This window comes from Serinus canaria, chromosome 11, assembly GCF_022539315.1.
Source record: "Serinus canaria isolate serCan28SL12 chromosome 11, serCan2020, whole genome shotgun sequence".
In the NCBI taxonomy this organism is placed as follows: Eukaryota; Metazoa; Chordata; class Aves; order Passeriformes; family Fringillidae; genus Serinus; species Serinus canaria.
The window spans coordinates 18,711,117-18,729,077 of NC_066325.1; the positions used below are offsets into that span (position 1 = coordinate 18,711,117).

At 43.8% G+C, this 17,961-nt stretch overlaps 1 protein-coding gene across 1 annotated transcript in view; it reads right to left on the minus strand.

The window, feature by feature from the left end:
- The window catches only part of ZCCHC14 (zinc finger CCHC-type containing 14), a 47,413-nt gene that overhangs the window by 25,479 nt on the left and 3,973 nt on the right, over positions 1-17,961 (minus strand). The window contains exon 2 of the mRNA XM_009090775.4: positions 8,142-8,265. Within this exon, the coding sequence (XP_009089023.2) occupies positions 8,142-8,265 (124 nt within the window). The remainder of the gene's footprint in view (positions 1-8,141; positions 8,266-17,961) is intronic.

The following is a 17,961-nucleotide window of genomic DNA, read 5'->3' on the forward strand; positions in this document are numbered from 1 at the left end:
CAGGGATCCAGGGGCAGCCACAGCTGCTCTGGGCACCTGTGCCAGGGCCTGCCCACCCTCACAGCCAAGAATTCCTCCCTAATATCCATCCCAACTTCAGTCTGAAGCCATTCCCCTTGTCCTGTCACTCCAGTTCCTGATGAAGAGTCCCTGCCCAGCTTCAAGGCAGGCTGAACAGCCCCAGTTTCATTTATTTATTATTCCCAATTCCCAACATCACCCATTTCTCCAGTCCCACAGTATTTGGTATCTTTTCCCTGCTGCAGTCTGATTCTTTCCAAAATCACAGCCTCCCATATCTGCAGAGAAAAGCCCCCAGTGAGAATTCTAATGCTGACATCAAAGGCAAGCAAGAAACCTCAGATTTATTTTAAATACCCAGAAATTTGCAGGTCTGGACCCAAAACTATGTGAGAGATGACACCATTTTTAACTTGTATATTCAGATACCTCTAAAAACTCCAGCTACCTATTGAGAAAATTATTGTACTTTAAGCCTATTACCCTCAGATATGGAGGCAAGAATTCATCTAAATGGAAAGGTAGATGGAAATGAAAAATGTGTTTGGGAAAATGGGGGGGATTTAGGAATAAACTGTTAAGGGAAGGAACATTTACCAGCTAACAACTAACCAGCTGTAAAAGCTTCCTGAGCATGACATGCACCAGAAAATTGCCATTTAGTCATTAGTACAGTGGTGTCAGTATGTAAAATGGGCAGGGGTGTGTTGGATTTCTAGGAATACATGTGAATCACTCCTGGTTTCTTCTCTGAAGTGCCAATTTTTATCCAATTTTGTTTAAGGGCAATGTGGGCCTAGATAGGATAAGCAAGCCATTTATTTTAAATTCTTTCCTAAATCCTTGCATGGTCCTGTTGAAGATGGCAGCAAAATGGGCTATTTCAGAAATGCCCAGATGTTCCAGGGTGCTGCATTCTGAAGGCAGGAGGAACAGCTGAGCATTTCTGAGCATTTCTCACATCCCTCTCTCCATCTGCAGGCAGCAGACACAGCAATGTCCAGCCCCACTGAGCCACTTCCCTTCAGGTTGCAGCAGCAATTTGCCAGGAGGCAAAAAGCAGCAGTTAAAATGTACCTCCTTGGGGTTTTTTTGCTTTTTTTCCTCAGTCTTGAATTACATATTTGTTATCCCTCAGTAATTTCTTAGATTTTAAATTTCATCTCCTGCTTTTAATTAAGGATTTTCAGTAATAATGCAGGTTTAAGCATTAGTTCCACCACAGGAAAAGCTCTCCCAACACCTTTTTTCTGCCTCAGAAGATGGGCTGTATGAAGCCATTACCATTAAGATCTGAGAAAAACTGTTTTTCACCATTTAATGTGATTTTAATGAAAAGCTGAAGTTGCTTTGTTGTTTCCATTATGGGAAGAAGGTCATGCTGCTGCCTCCAGAGCTGTTGAGGTAATGACCAATAATTTCACCTTCATTAACAACTCCTGGGCCACTGAAGGCACCTCCAGGACTCCAAAGACATGGAAATGGGAGAATCCTTCTAGGAATGTACATCCTGTGTGTGGCCTCCTGAGAGAGCCATGGAAAAAGGCAAATATTATGAAATATGAGTTTATAATCTCAGAGTAGATACTGATGACTACACTGTCCTTACCCAACATCAGGAATGTGCCTGAGGATTGCATTACAGAGAGGTAAAATCCTTGGCACAGCTGGATTTACCAGCATCCTATTCTTAGAATTTAAATTTTTCCAAGTAGCTTGACTAAATTAATTATAAACAAAAGTATCATCCAGCTCTCACTGAAGCCAAACTGAATGGACTCCTCCAAATTAAGTGTTCTTTGTCAAATCCTATTGTAGCAGAAAAATGCTCATTCCCTACTGTTTAATAAGGAAATTATATTGCCCAGCACACAAATCTTTCTTTGTAACACAAGGATAAATAAAAGCAAGATGAATGATGGGGCTCTGAGTGACCTGGGCTAGTGGAAGGTAGCAGGGAGTTTATGGATTATCAAATTCTGGGAGTTTGTGGATTATCAAGGAGCAAAACAAAGCCTTATTTCCCACAGATCCAGGCTGTACCTCAGCTGTTCTCACTTCTCCTGGAGGAAGCATGAATGAGTCTCTTCTATGCAGACACCACTGTAAATAAAATCTCTAAATAGCTTTGTCAAATTTGAATGAATTTAATCAACAGGCTCAGCAGTTAATTAGGCAGGGACCAAGCAGAGCAATTCCACCTCCTCAGTGAGGAAAAACAGGCAGGAAGTCCAAACAAACCAAAGTTAGAGAATCACTCAGCAGCTTCAGGATAAGGCCCTCAGGTTAAATGCTTGACATCCATTATTTAGGGGAATATGGGATCAAGGCAGATGGTGTAGACACAACTAAAACTGCTCAGAGGAAATTAAAGAATGCTCTGTGAGAGGAACTCCAGAAGAGCCACAGGAAACCCCACAGAGCATCCTTGGTGTGCTGGGAGTGCTCCCTGTGGAGCACAAGGGGAAGGAATGGGGGCCATGGATCCCAAACCCAGCCAGGAGCAGTTTCAGGGCTGCAGAAGGCTGTGACAGACCAGGAGCCACCTTCCCATCCAGCCAGAGCAGCGTCTGTGCTGCCTCCTCTGCCCTCCCATCCTATCACAGCAATCCCAGATCTCTCCTGACAAGGCTCATTACAGGCAAAAGGAGGCAATGAGGGGGACAAAGAAATACTGATTCTAACCTCGAGAGAAGATAAAAGTTAACTTATTAACAGCTGATAACATCAATTTGCCAGAGTCCAAGTGCAGCCCCAGCATGAGGAGCTCCACTCCCAGCCCTACAACAAGCACTCACCCTGGCTCTGGGGACATAAAATGGCCTTCTGTAAGCAGAGGACAACTGAACTAGCAATAAAAACATGAGGTGAAATGCAAAGTTTCTGATGATTTTTTAAACCCTAAACTTGAGTATTGTCTTTATTGCAAAATCAAACCTCCAACCTGAACTGAACTCTCAACTCCACATTGAGCAACGTGATTTCTGCATCACCAAAAAAATTCCTTACCATACAATAATCCTGTAGCACAGGGGAAAATATGCAACACCAAAGATGTTTTCATGGAGCACACTAATCCTTGGGTTTGACTTCTAGAATTCACTCTAAATACTTGATATTCCTCAAACAACTCGTGTGGCAGAGACAGAAGGTCAGGAATGCACTGCCTGGTGTGTGATCTCAACCTACATGGCTCAAGTTTAGAAGCAGAGCTCTCCCTTCAGAGGGAAAATGAACAAGGACATACACAAACAGCTGAAAAATTATATACAGTTGGGAGAGGGAGATTTTTCCTGAAGGATTATCATAGCCTAAATATTTCTTTAAGCCCTGTCCTACCAGTAGTTGACCCAATATTGTAGGAGATGATGCAGTTACTTAAAAATAGAATAATCCAGCTCCACAACTGATGCAGAACAAGGCAGTCTGAAGTCTGGACCTGAACAAAATAGATTTCAGAGCTTTTTTTCCCCCTCCTCCTGTATTTTCTGCCTGCCTTCAGCAGGCTGGTGTCAAACATTTCAAGAGGAGAAGGCTGTTGGTCACCATTAAACTGGGAGAGCTCCTGCAGCCTGGTTTCTTATGGAAAAAGAATGAGTCAAGGAAGTGGGAGAGAAAAAAAAGGTGCAAGACCGTACAAACACATTTTGCCAAGGAAAACAGAACAGCAAAAATAGTGGTGAGAAGTTCTGGGAAGCTGACATCACCCATTGCTGCTGCCTATTGTCATGAAATAATTCAGATACCAGCCCTGGCTGCACGTGACAGCCACCACATGCCACCTCCAAGTGATCCCACCTGGGCTCAACTGGACTCTGCAAGCAGGGACAGATTTACATCCCAATATTGACTGAAAACTCAATCAATATAATCCTGAGATGCATTTAGAGCTTGTTTTCCTTCATGCCCACAGACTGTTATCCAGTCAGCCATGTGCTGTTCCATATATTTATCCAAGCCTGGGACACATTGAAGCTTTCAGGACCTTGAGTGAGGACCCAGAGCATCCCTTCAATTAAGCAATTGGTTTTCCTGTGCTCAGCAGGGCTAAATGCAGAAGAGATGGTAGAATAAAGGCTCCTGCCCCCATTTTCCATCTCAAAGCTTTACTCCTCACTCTCCAGAAGCAGTTTGTGCCTATCCTTAGAGCCTGTGTTGCAAGAATTATGATTCAGCTTCACTCGAAAAGGATCAGATTTCAACAGTTGCCTCATTTGAAATCAGGCTGGCGTGGAGACAATTTGGAGGGTTTTGTGTGGCAACACAGGAAAGGCAAGATAAATATACAGGAAACACAAGAATAGGAGAGTTCCTGTCACTTTGCAGAAAATGAGACTTGTTCATTTGAGGAATCACTGTCCAGGCTGCTCTGGGGAGGGACATGGCAAGGGCCACCTGCAAAATGAACAGGGATGAGCAACTGCTAAACCTCCAGTGCAGGAAACTTCACCCAGAGGCTGTGACAAACCCGGATTTTATTGATTTACTGAGATTTTTACTGATTTTACTGAGAGCAGAGGAAGCATGAAGCCAGCACAGTCTCTGTCCTGGGATGTTTCTAACTTATGCTGTCTTTATAATAAAGCTGCTTTTGTTCTGCACTTCAACATCTGGTCTAATGCATTTAATTCCTCTGTGCTTTTGGAAAATATGCTGTGGTCACTGAGCATGTTTAATACATTGCTAAAATATGTCACATGCAGAGAGCAGGACTTGCCTCCGCTGCTCTCCACCTAACGGCCAAATCCTTGGAACCTGACAGCAAAAGAGTAATTAACAACATCTCTGGAGCATGGAAAATTCCTGCTGCTTTTTTGAACAAATAAAAATAAGCTGATTTTTTCAGTCAGCTGTGATAACCAATAACTGCTCTCTTTTGGGAATTACCCCAACTCTACATCCACAGGCTTGTTAAAAATTAGCTCTGTGCACGGGGCTTCCCATGGGTCACACAGCTCCTCCTGAACTTTGGAATAAAAATGGAATCTCTTGAATTTCCCTTTGCTACCAGCAGAGGATTGCTTGCAAAACAAAACAGCGAAATGCAATTTTAACTCTTGGCTTTTTTTAACCACTTTCTACTGGGAAAGGCTGGGGGACAAAAAAAAAAAAAAAAAAAAAGCCCAACCTTTATTTCAATTTATTTTGTTCAAATGGCGTTAAAACCATTATTAAAACCTGACTGCATTCTAGGAGCAGTGGGAAGAGGGACAGAAAGCAACACATCTCTCTTGGAATTTTAATTGTATGTAACCCAAGAATCTGTGTTTATCTCTGCCCTGCTTGACCAGTGAGATCTGTCAGTGCCTCAGTACCTGTGAACAAGCCTGACTGCAGCTTCCAGCACAACTGCAGATCCTGGGAACAGGGAAAGCCTCCACCTTCCAAAGTTACCTCCAGCTAAAAGAATTCCCCATCTGTGGAAACAGCTTTGAACAGCCTGAAATCACTGGTCAAAACAGGAATAAAAAGCACAATTCACAGAGCACGTTACACTTGTTGGATTTCACAAGATCTCCACATCCTTCTGTCAGAACCCATCTGTATTTTTTTTCTTGACTTGCATAAGGCAAAATTTTCAACTTTATTTTATAAAAGAAAAGCCCAGATAGAGCACAGATCCCCAAAATATTTATGTTAGTAGGCACAGAACTTTCTAGTACCAAAATTATCACTTGGAAGCAATGTCCACCTGGTTTATCCCATTTTACCACAGATATGTACACAGGGACAAAGGGGCTCAGCCTGGAAAAACAGCAGGAAAAAATTGAGGAATTTTGATAAAAACCCAAGAGTTTGCTGCTCACCACTCTCAACAACTTGAGTATTGCAGCACGAATCCAGCACCTGGGCTAGTGGAAGGTGTCCCTGCCCATGGAATTAGACAATCTTTAAGGTCCTTTCCAATCCAAATCATTCCACAATTTATGATTTAATGCCTGACAGTGCTCACACAATGAGCTGGGCCTCTGAGGTAAAAGCAAAGGTTGGTGCACTTCTCAGGCTGACACTCCTGTTATAAATGCATTTCCTGAGGCAGCACAATTCTGGTGAAATTACTCCCAGGTATCTGACAAGTCTCTGCACGAAGCTGTACAAACATTCCAAGAGCACACACACTGCCACTGAGAGATCCAGCAGAACACTCCTCTCTCTCTTCCTGCCTCCCTCCCATGTAGGAACTCCAACATTTGATGCCAGAAGTGGTGGATTAGGGAAAACACAGCCACTGAGAGCTTTCAGGTCCAAGCTACTACAGCCCTACAAGCCCAGTCTCTGTTCAGCTGTGGAGAGTAAATTAAATTACTGACACGTCTCCAAATCAGGATTAAAACATTCCCTGGGTTAATACAAACTGTCTCTAATCCAGCTAAGCACAACAAATACTGCACCTTTCTCATTTTTCTTTTCTTTCTCGTGTTTCAGCTCCAGCCTTTTTAACTGAGGCACTTCCAGCTCCAGGGCTTTGCCAGGAGAGGAATGATGACCTTGGGCAGCTCATTGCTTCTGGGGAGAAATCCTGTCCTGTCAAGCTGCCTGAAACCAGGCTCACTAAAAAATAACAACATGAAAATCCAGCATCCCGTGCTTTCATGACAATTTTATGTGCTCCAGGTTAAAAAGTTGGTGGGTCCTGCCAAATGAAGAGCTGTGTTTGCTATGAAAATGAGGAATGTAAATCAGGGACAGTGGATTCAGGTGGCAAATAATCCTAAATTGCACTCCAAGCTGGAGAAACAGAACCCCAAGGCATCAAGGAGAATTCAACACTGCTGGTGAAGCAGAAAGCAGAATATCAGTATTTGTTCCACACCTCCTTTTCCCAACCATCACTGAGGCAGTCTGTAAATTAAACTGAACACGAGGCAGGTATTCTATAGGAGAAAAACAGATCAGAGCAAAACCTAATTAATTTTCACAGCATACCATGACTAATCTTAGCATATATGGTACTGGAATAGCAATCAGTGAGTACAAATGAAAACAGTGTTGAACCCTGTCCTATTTTTAATCAGATGAAAGCCACAAACCCAGCCATGCTTCTGCTTAGTGCTGCGTTTTCTTCTACCCTGATGGTTTTTACAGCTGGAGAAATGGCTACGTCCAGCACTACTGGGCTGTAAAAAATGACTGCTCCTTCCACTTCTGGGATTACAGTGGAGTGTGTCACTGAAGAGGAGGGCTGGTGGAGGCAAGTCAACATTTCCTGGGACATTTAACCCTTTCTGAGCTGTATCAGATCCTCTGAGTCAAGATGGGCTTTGAAATTTTTGAATTTCTGTGGTATCAAACTGTATTTGCAAAGTTCTGTAGGAAGCCAGTAGAAGAGAAGAAAAGAGGACAAATTCCAAATTAAAAAATTTAGATGGTGCCTGACAATATTTTTGATATATTTGAAGGCAATATATGAGGGCAGATATTTCCCCTGATTAATTCTGCCCTACAGGGCTCACAAAAGTTGTTCTGCACAAAGAGCAGCTCCCAGTTCAAAGACTTTCCTCATTACCAGTGATTTTTAAAATGCATTAAATAAAAATACTGCTAGTCACATTTTAGCCTGGACATTTTCATATTTGCAAAGAGAGCCTGGAGTGTGGAAATGGAATAATTGACCCTGATTTGCTAAGGCCAGTTTTTAGCCAGGTCAGCATCCAATATAGCATTAGAAAAACCAGATTTATTTTGTAACAGAGAAAGGTGCAAGATCTCTCTCCTCTCCTCCACTTCTCTCCACTCAGTTTCCCACTTGGGAAAGCGAGAGAAAGGTGGAAGTGGCAGTCAAACTGTTTAAATGCCTTTTCCCTTGGAGAAAGGCCCAACACCACAATCTGCTACGAGGTGGAATGTCCAAGATACCCACTCTTGGAGAATGTTTCTTGAAAGCAAAGCTGGTATTTCAAAAGAAGGTATCTCAAAAAACCTCTTTATTTCCTAATGGAAAAATCAGGATACTCCTCTCTTGCTGGCCATTTCTCCCTGACACTCACACTTCCTACAAACTCCTGGGTCACTTTGCCCAAGTCAGAAGTAAAGCAGCAAATTCCAGTCTCCAACCCAAATGAAAATAAAGCTGAGCACCACCAAGGCTCTGAGGCAGCAGCACAAGGAGAAGGACACACCTTTGGAGTGTTTCCCCGAAGGCCTCTTGGGTAGTGACTCCTCCATGGAATGTGTGGATGTGTGGAGCACATTTTCCAAACTGTTACTGACACTGTTGATGGGGGTCTCCGACCTTGGAGTGACCTGGAAGGAAAAGCACAAAAATCCATTAAAATAAACGGAGGGAACACACAAACATCACACCTTCTCTGGAGTGAGGGATCCCCTGGGAAGGCACTCAGGAGAAGCTGGCTTCTCTCAGAACGGAGGGTGTTACTCCTGATATTCCCCAAGTAACAGTTCAGGGAAGTGCTTTCAGTCAGCAGCTATTCACAAACTGAGATTATCTTGGCTAATCTAAAAAGCTACTTACAGCATAATTCTTTTTTAAACAATAGTCACCCAGCAGTCAACTGGAGGGAGACTGCAAGACCTTTAACCTCTGCACACCACAGATTTTAACTTTTCCACAAAAAAACTAGGGAAAAGGGCCGTTGGAAAATGTCGCTTTTATGTTGTGACACTGTGCTGGTTTTGGGTGGGGTAGAGTTAAATTTCTTCACAGTAGCTGGTGTGAGGCTGGTTTGAATTTGTGCTGGAAGCTGTGGATAACTCAGGGATGTTTTGGTCACTGCTGAGCAGGGCTGACACAGCCAAGGCCTTTTTGGGTCCTTATCCCATCCCACCAGCACAGAGGCTGGGGGGACACAAGGGGGGGCTTGGGATGGGGCATGGGCACAGCTGAGCACAGCTGCTCCAAGGGATATTCCAGGCCTGGGGCATCATGCTCAGCATGGAAAGCTGGGGGAAGAAGGAAGCAGGGGATGTTCAGTGACCCCAATACTCTTCCCCAGTCACCATGACCCATGAGATTCCCTGGCATGGCCAAACCCTGCCCATCCATGGGGAATTGATTCCTTTGCTTGGCCTGCATGTGTGGCTTCTGTTTTCCCTATTAAATTGTCTTTATCCTAAGCCAGGACTTCCCTCTGTTTCTCTCTTCCCACTCAGGAGCCAGGGGAGCAAAGTGGCTCCATGAGGCTCCATTACCTCTCCAGGGAGGAGACTCAAGGCATTTCCACAACAAATTGCAATGAAAAATTCTTAGCAAGCCCCTGATTTTCTTGTCTTTGCCATTTAATAACCTGCCATGATCATATTTCAATGGAAACTTCTACACTAACAATGCCCAAGCAGAAGGTTGAAGCATCAAAACAAAAAAGGGTTTAAGAACCTTGAAGAGGAAAAGATGCATTAGAGAGGGAGTTGAGACCAACAAAAACACTCCCAGTAACTACTCAGAGGAACTGTGTGACTTGAAATTCAATTGTTACATCTGGAATCAACCTGAGCTGCTGCTAGGGAGAGCTGTAATTAGAATTCCACATGGATTTTTAGCCTGGCACAAATCACAGGAGAAAATGTGCATCTTGCCATAACAAAATGAGTTCTCCTTCACTCAGGGTAACTCCAAACCAGCAGCTCCAGGTCCCTGTAAGGGAAACGGCTCCCTCAGACCCTGCTACCTTGACACAGTGCCCTGAACTGGGACAATTTTGCAGAAAACAATACTTTGCACACCCTCCTGTTCCACATTGCCGTCAGTCAGCACACACAATGCAAGTCAGAAATAGCACAGCCCCACTCCATACAATTACCTATTGTAAGCTCCATTTTAAGACTGACATTTATAGATTTATACACACTTTAAGGCAGTAGAACAAGTGAAAGGCTCTGTATACTTGACATCTATAAAAAAGCTTCTATGTATAAAGAAATCAATCCAGGATGGCAGATGAGTGTCAGGAAAAAAAGAGGGTTACAGGGAGCTGCTTTCCTTTTCAGCACTACTTCTTGACAAAAAAATAAAGTTTATTTTCTATATATAAATGCAAAAGTGTTATATTTATCTAATTATACACTATTTCTTCAGCACAGCTTCCCACCAATAACAAAACTTAACACCAAGCTTTCCCTTAGACCAACCATTAAACTCCCTGCTTGGCAGGAGGGTGGGGAAGAGTTTAAATTTCCTTTGCCAAAGTCAGTCTTTAGCTGAGCTTATCTCACACAGCCTCTCTCCTGGAGCTCATTAAACTCTCCCTCCAGCCCAGGGCTGCTGGGAGGAAGTTCCAGAGGGCTGAGCACCATCCTCCTGGCAAAGGGACAGCCCAGAGGAGCAGGCTGGGAAAGGAGCTCCAGCAGGGCTGCGTTATCCTGGACAACCAGGTTCCAAATATTCGGAATAATCAGAAATATAAACACTCAGAATGATTGAAGCTGGGTAAGAGCAGCCACATAGCTCCAGAAAACCTCTGAACAAGCAGTTTGTTACAATTTATTGCCTCTTATCTTGTATTCCCTCCTCTCCACTCTCCTTACAACAAGCATCGCGTGCAGCTTATAATTTGCATTTTGTTTATACATAACCTCCATTTTTTTTCCATAAAGATTTAATTTTCCTAGACTTGCTAAGGATTAATTTAGCCCATATGTCTTGTCTGCCTGAGCTCATACTATCTGATCCTGTCGCACATCAAAGCAGTTCCAAATTGGCCTAGAAAAATCACAAAGCTCTGATTAGTTCCAAATGGAGCACTTTGTTAGGGAGTTGAATGGTGGTAGAACCACTGAATCCCACTGCTTAAAGCTTCCATTCCAAATTTTGAAATCATTTTTTCCACTGACTTAAACATCACGATACTGCAATGGTTTGGATTTGTTTAGGGAAAGTGAAATAATGAAAAGTGGTTTGCAAATCAAAGTTCCAAAATAGTAACAGCATTTTTTTGTCTCCCTCTTTTTTTTTTTTTTCCCAACTTGAGGCCAAGCCAAACAGAGGAACAATAACCCATCAGCTCAGAGCTGCAGGAGATTCTGTCCTGGGAGGGTTAGGAGAAACACTGGGAAAAGCTTGACAGGAAGAACCTGTCCAAATTCAGCCGCAGAAATTGACCATCAAGTAAATTCAGGAAGGAGAGTTCTCTGTATCTGAACACTCCTGAAATCCCTGGTTTAGGCTCAGCACAAACAGCTACTCAGGAGAAACTGGATTTGGAATAAAGGACGAGGCATTCCAGGGAGATAAGGGTTTGGAGAAGCAGGGAGCAAATTGCTTTGGACCTTTTAGGAGCTGTAACACCTCTGAGAAAGCCAAGATGCCATTCAGGAATAAACATCTGCAGCTCCAGAACTGTTCAAGGCTTGTTTTCTGAGGCAATAACAGGCCACAGTGAAGATGGATAAGTTGGCATCACAGGAACCAGGAATGTTCAGGCCATACATCATAACAAACCACAGGAGTGACAGTTTATAAATGCAGGAAAAATCCCCATGAATCACTCAAGGTCTAAGAAAAAACAGCATTAGACCCTTGAATAAAAGACTGGATTTTTTTTACAGAAATTACTTCAGAACATCAGCAGAAACAGCCTATGAAGAGCAATCCAAACTAGCAGCAAGCCCAGAGTTAAATATTCTGCCTGATTTTACCCCAGCACAGCATTTCCAGGGAGAAGGAAAACCCTCTGATGCACCTCTCCATAGCTTCACTGCATTGCTCAGGAATTCTTTCCACACCACAGCGGCCTGAAGGCTCCTTCAATGCCTCTAAAAGCTGAAAGTGGGTGCAGAAAAGATCCTTACAACTATTTTTACTCCACTCTAATGTTGCATCTTTGACTGGAGCTGGTCTAGAGGAAGGTGCTCCTGCCCAGGGCTGGAATGAGATGAGCTTTAAGGTCTCTCCTAACCTTGATGATCCTGGGACCCTTTGATCTGCTCCCTCCACAGCAAAGCATCTGGCTCACAGATGGACTTCTGATTTGCCAGATGCAAACCCTGCTGTCTCCTGCATTTCATGTTAAAGGCAGAATTGAAAATAACAAAGAAAATTGATCACTGCTTAGTGACTGAGGCTCAGAGGGAATTCTTCTCTACCTCACTCTCCATTGCAATGATGACAGGATCAAAACTGGTATCAGCTACTGAAAAGTGGATCCTTCCCAACACAGATTATTCACAAGGATCACTAAATGCTGCCCTAGAGTCCTTCACCTCCAGGACTTACTAGGAAGAGAAACAATTGTTTTGACTCAGAGGTTGATGACAAACGTGCCAAGGGAACAGAATTCCTTGCTAGAATTTTGCCATTACCACATTTTTCCAATTTTCACCTGCCATCATCCAAACCAACCTTTCTTCCCCCCAGGGTGCAGTGATAGGTTGGCCTTGATGACCTCCAAGGTCTTTTCCAGCCTACTTAATTCTGTGATTTCCTTCCCAGCACCAGAGAGGTCCCAACAGGTTCAGATCTTCTTGGGACAGCAAAAGCAGCTCTAGAAGCTCTCCTAAGCTCTCAATCCATTAAAAAGCACACAGGAAGATAAACCCAGGTGCTTCTCACAGGTGGTGCTGCTCTTTCAGGCACTGCTGCCTGAAGTGGCTCTGTCCCAGGCAGTGGGAGTCACTATGGAAAATGGGAAATCTGGGAAGCTGGATAACTGGTAGCTTTGCTAACACTGAACACAGCAAAGTCTTTCATAAGAATAACAAGACTGATAGGAGTCAAACTTCATGTGGTCAGAGTTTTACCAAAACAGCAATTATCTGTTCCTTTGAAAAATAAACAGAGCACAGAAAATACATGGTTTAATAGCAAAGTATTTGCTGACTTAGGTTGAAGTGGAGCCAAAAATACTAAAAAAAAAAAAAAAATTCAACAGAGCCACTACCCAAAGCACCATGGACACACGGAACAATGATCCAGGATCTGAGGGAACAAAATATGGATTTCTACACCTGGTTAGGTAAGAAATTTAGGTCATGGATTACACAGGAAAAGCAAACAATACATAAGAGTAATGAGTGACTTAAGTGAGGTCCTGGAGCTCCAAGCCACACAAACACATTCTGCCACTGATCACACAGGAAAACTTTCCCATGTTCTCAACAATGGCCAATGATAAACTGAGAGTCCCACAAAGAAATGCTTCTGTCTATACTGGCTTTTGAATTCTCCTTTAAAAAGGGGGGTTTTAGCTATAAACTGCCCTCCAGGAGAAGGTAACATGTATGAGTGAGTCCAGGAATTGGAACAGTGACTCCAGGGGGTAAAAACCACTCAACTCCTGTCCTGCCAGGTTCATATTACTGAGTATTAACAGCAGCTTATTTGAGGTTAACACCAAGGTCTTTAACATGGTGCAATCCTGTTGGCAGCAACTCTCCAGGAGAAGTTTGATGGCAAGGACACAGCCCCGGCAAGCTCAGGCTGATTCCCACCAAAGGGACAAACTCAGGGTTTTAAGTAATCTGAATAAAAATGCATTGCTGACACTCAGCTGTCAGGCTGACACCACATGATTGTTTATCAGGCTAAATCCAAGTGGGAGATGAGGGCAACTAATGCAGGGATGTGGAATTCCAAATGCACTGAGACAAGCCCAGGAGGGGTAGGGCTGAGCCAACACCTTCCTCTTGGTAGTAAAACAAGGCAGTCTTGTGAAACCACTGCCTCAGGCAGAGTCCTGCATTTACTCACATATCCAAACTCCTGACTGCTCTCCCAGCAGAAGAAAATTCCAACCATCTCCTTTGGAAGATTCAGGCTCTTCCATGAGGATGTTTAAGAAGTGCTCACAAACACCCCCCACTCTCCACATACCCAGTAACATGCTCAGCACTTGAATTTGCACATATTTAGTTGTTTTGTTGGACTGGGACGTGGATGCAGCTGGAAGTGTTTGGTTTGTGTTAAAATTCAAGTGGTTCCAAGAGTCCAAATAAGCTGTAAGAGCCAGGTGCCTCCATGTTTCAGCTCTACAAAATCCACCTTTTCTCCTAGAGGAGGAACACAAAGGGTAAAGAGGCAATTCCCAGGGAAATGGGATAATGGGTAATTGATCAGATGGTTTTGTCCTGGGAGACTCTCTGGAATGAAATGAGGCATGTAGTACTCAAACACCACAGGACAATCACACACCTGCTCCAAGGCTCCTCATGAATTCAGGAGAACAGATGGACCAAAAGAAGTCTGGGCTGAATTTTATAGACTAATTTCCACTAAAAGCCCTTTGCTTAAAGAATGATGAACACTGTTAGTAATAGGAACATAAATCTACCATGGAGGTACTGGACTCATCAAATCTGAATTTTACAAACCAATCATTCAAACCACTTCAAAATCAAAACAAATCCCTGCTTCTCCACAGACCTTGGAACAGGCACTGCTGCTCTACACCCCAGCACCGCTGCACAAAGCTGATCCTGTTTCTCCACCTGATGCCACCAAAAGCCAACCACCCCTGTCTCTCCTGCAACAACTCACAAAGAAATCATCTGACAGGTCACAAATCCACTGAATTCCAGTTCTCCCTCCTTCCCCTCCTCAATATTCACTTAAGTAATGGCTTGAGTGTAATAGAACTCCACAGAATCATGGAAGCAGAGTCATTAAGGTTGGAAAGGACCTCTGAGACACCGAGTCCAGCCATGACCACCACCAAACCATATCCCCCAGAGCCACATTCACACGTTTTTTGAGCACTTCCTCAGATGGTGATTCCAGCACATCCCTGGGCAGCCCATTCCAATGCCTGAACACCTTTTCAATGAAGAAATTTTTCCTAATATCCAGCCTAAACCTCCCCAAGAGCAGCTTGAGGCTGTTCCCTCTCCTCCTGTCCCTGTTCCCTGGGAGCAGAGCCTGTCCCCTTCTGTCAGGGAGTTGTGCAGAACCACAAGGGCCCCGAGCCTCCTCTTCTCCAGGCTGAGCCCCATTCCCAGCTCCCTCAGCCTCTCCTGGGGCTCCAGCTCCTTCCTAGCTCCATTCCCTTCCCTGGACACCTTCCAGCCTCTCAATGTCCTCTTTTCTTCCGTTCATGGTGATAAAAGAAGGCAGCAGTGGAGAAGAATTCATAATACACATGAAAAGTGCTCACTTTCACTATTTATCATCAAGACTTGGCAGGTCTGTAATTAAAATTAAGACCTTGCTCTTAAGTAACTGATCTGATTATTTCTGGATCACTTCAGCTATTCACAAAATCCCTGAAACTCTTTATAGCCTGAACACCTGTTAAAAGGTTTATCCCTCCCAATGCTGGTTATTGGATAATTATCCCCATGGAATCAGTGGAAAAATTCTGGTTCAGCGTGAGGCAAGAGCAAGGAATTTAAAAGTTTGCTCATTACAAACCCCATGCAAAGCAACACAGATCTGAGCCATATCAACATCCTTTTGCTTGAGTTAATACCCATTTCAAAGCTCAGGGAGAAACAGCTTCAATTCAACTGGCTCCAAGGCTGAAGTCAGATTCGAGTGGAAGCATGACAATGGTTCTTGTTTCCACAGACAAATTAGATCCAGTATTTCTATAATAAAATTCTGTGGGCTCTGAGAAATCTTATCTATGTTCTTGGGACTATATTTGCTTTTCTTAGGGATAAAAGGCACTCCAGAGCAAGTAAATGGAGAGTGGAGTATTTGAATATGAAAGATGACAGAAGAAGCTGAGCTCTGCCCTGACAGGAAGCGGCAGGGCTGTACCCACTGTCACTGGAGGTGACAGGACCTCTGTTCCAGCAACTCAAACATTTACAAACCCACTGAACCAAATGGTTAAACACTTCCAAACAAGGCTGCTGTTCAGGACCTTTGAAGTCAGCCCCTGGAATGCCTGTGAGGTGTGGTTAACTTCTGCTGGCTCTGCTTCTCCACTCAGGATCTGCTGCAGGATCTCCTCCAGCTCATGCACTGATTCCATTAAAACAGTCTGGATCTGGTACAGTCCAAAACATCCAACACCTTCCAGCAGGAACCTTTACCCCACAAGAGTGAGGCTCACTTCAGTGTTTCTTCACTGACAACTAACAGTTCTGAGGTAATTAGTAGAAAAAAAGAGTAAATTTAAAAAGTGAAGTGGAATGCACTCTTTAAACAAAAACTTCATTCAGCCTGTGCAAAAATAAATGGGAAAACAGTTCATGGAAAAAACATCATCATTATTAGCTCAACACACATTTTTTTGGCTGCTCTGTTCCTGATGTTTGGGTGCAGAGTGCATCTCCCAAGCAAACTCCTTTAGGTTCCTAAACTCAAATTCAGCATGTATCATACGATTAGGCAAAGTGAATTTGGTGCTAATCAATATTGTTACTGCCCAAGACCATTGTAGTCCAAGGACTCCTTTATATGTAAAGCTCGTTTCTGAAAATATTGCAGGTTTGAGACTGAACCATTTTACCACATTTCAAATGAAACCATGAGTAAGAAAAGAGTCAGAAGGGGAAGCCTCACATTTCTAAAGTGGAATATCTAGAGGTGTGTGCAATCCATGTTGCCTGGAGTACCCAAAAATTCTCAAAGGATATGCAAAAGACATGCAGGGCTTGGCAATGTCACCAGCTGGAAGCTACAAGACCTGTCCCTACAGCTCCTGAGGTTGGATTCATGTGGATTAGAAAGTGAGATCATTCTGAGATACCAGTGAGTAAACACCCCTAATCCCAGCCAGCAACTGCTCTCAACATGGTCATCTGCTGAATCCATGAAATACCCTCAAAGAGGCTAAAAATTAAGTTTGTCATTATTTATTCTATCCCTACAAAGGTCAAAAAAAAAGCCATAAAGGCAGCTGACATAGATCATTTAATAGCTGCACTGCTGTCTCTGTGAGGGCTTCACAACTCAGTTTCAACCCAGCAAGTGATAGTTTTTTATAACTCATCACTCCATTGGTGAAATAAAAATATCAGAATATTTCTCAATGGAGTTATGTCCATTCATGCTCCTAAGGCAAACAGTGCAGACAGGTGAAAATGTTTGAAATGGATCCCTCAGAGCAACTCCATAGCTCCCAATACACAGCCTTGAGTTCTTTGGAAGTTTTAGAGGAGCCTATGGAATTAGCATAAGTGAAAAATAGTCCCTTATGCTATAAACTTGAAATAGCCATTGGTGCAGTATTTGGAAGCTGACTGGGCAAGAACCCTCCTTCCCATTCACAAGATACCAGCCCAAAACAACCACATAACTATGGGGTCACTGCCCCTTATTTCTCTTCAGCTGCAAACAAACTGCATTCAGGGTGACTATTTCTGACTCTGGCTCTGCAGCTGAACCCACAACCGGATCAGAATCATCACAGAATCATGGAATGGTCTGGGTGGAAAAGGACCTTAAAGCTTATCCCACTGCAGCCCCTGCTACAGTTGCTCCAAGCCCTGTCCAGCCTGGCCTTGGGCACATCCAGGGATCTGAGGGCAGCCAGAGCTTCTCTGGGCACCCTGTGCCACGGCCTGCCCACCCTGAGAGCCAAGAATTGCTTCCTAACATCTGATCTAAACCTACAGCTCATCACCCTGACTGCACTGAAGAGCTCTTGTCACAGCAGAGCAGGTGCTGAGCACCCAAAGCATTCTCTTGTTTCCCTGGTTTTGCAGCACCATCTCAATGAGGAGATGAAACAACTCCAAGAAACGGAGTGACAGATTCATGAATAATCTCCCTAGCTCTGAAGTTCTGTCCTTAGAGTTACTGGCAGTAGAGTTCTTGAGAGAGAAAGTCCATGCAGAGATTCATACTAAGATATCCAGCATCCACATAGATCACAGAATTCAAGTGCAGATTTGTGTTTCCATCTGCCATCCACTCCGGCAGAGAACCACAGAACCGCTGAGCTTGGAAAAGACCTCCAAGGTGATCAAGTCCAATCTGTGACCAATCTCCACCTTGTCCCCAGCCCAGAGCACTGAGTGCCACCTCCAGTCCTTCCTTGGACCCCATCCAGGGATGGGCACTCCAACCCTCCCTGGGCAGTTCCCATCCCTGACCCCCCT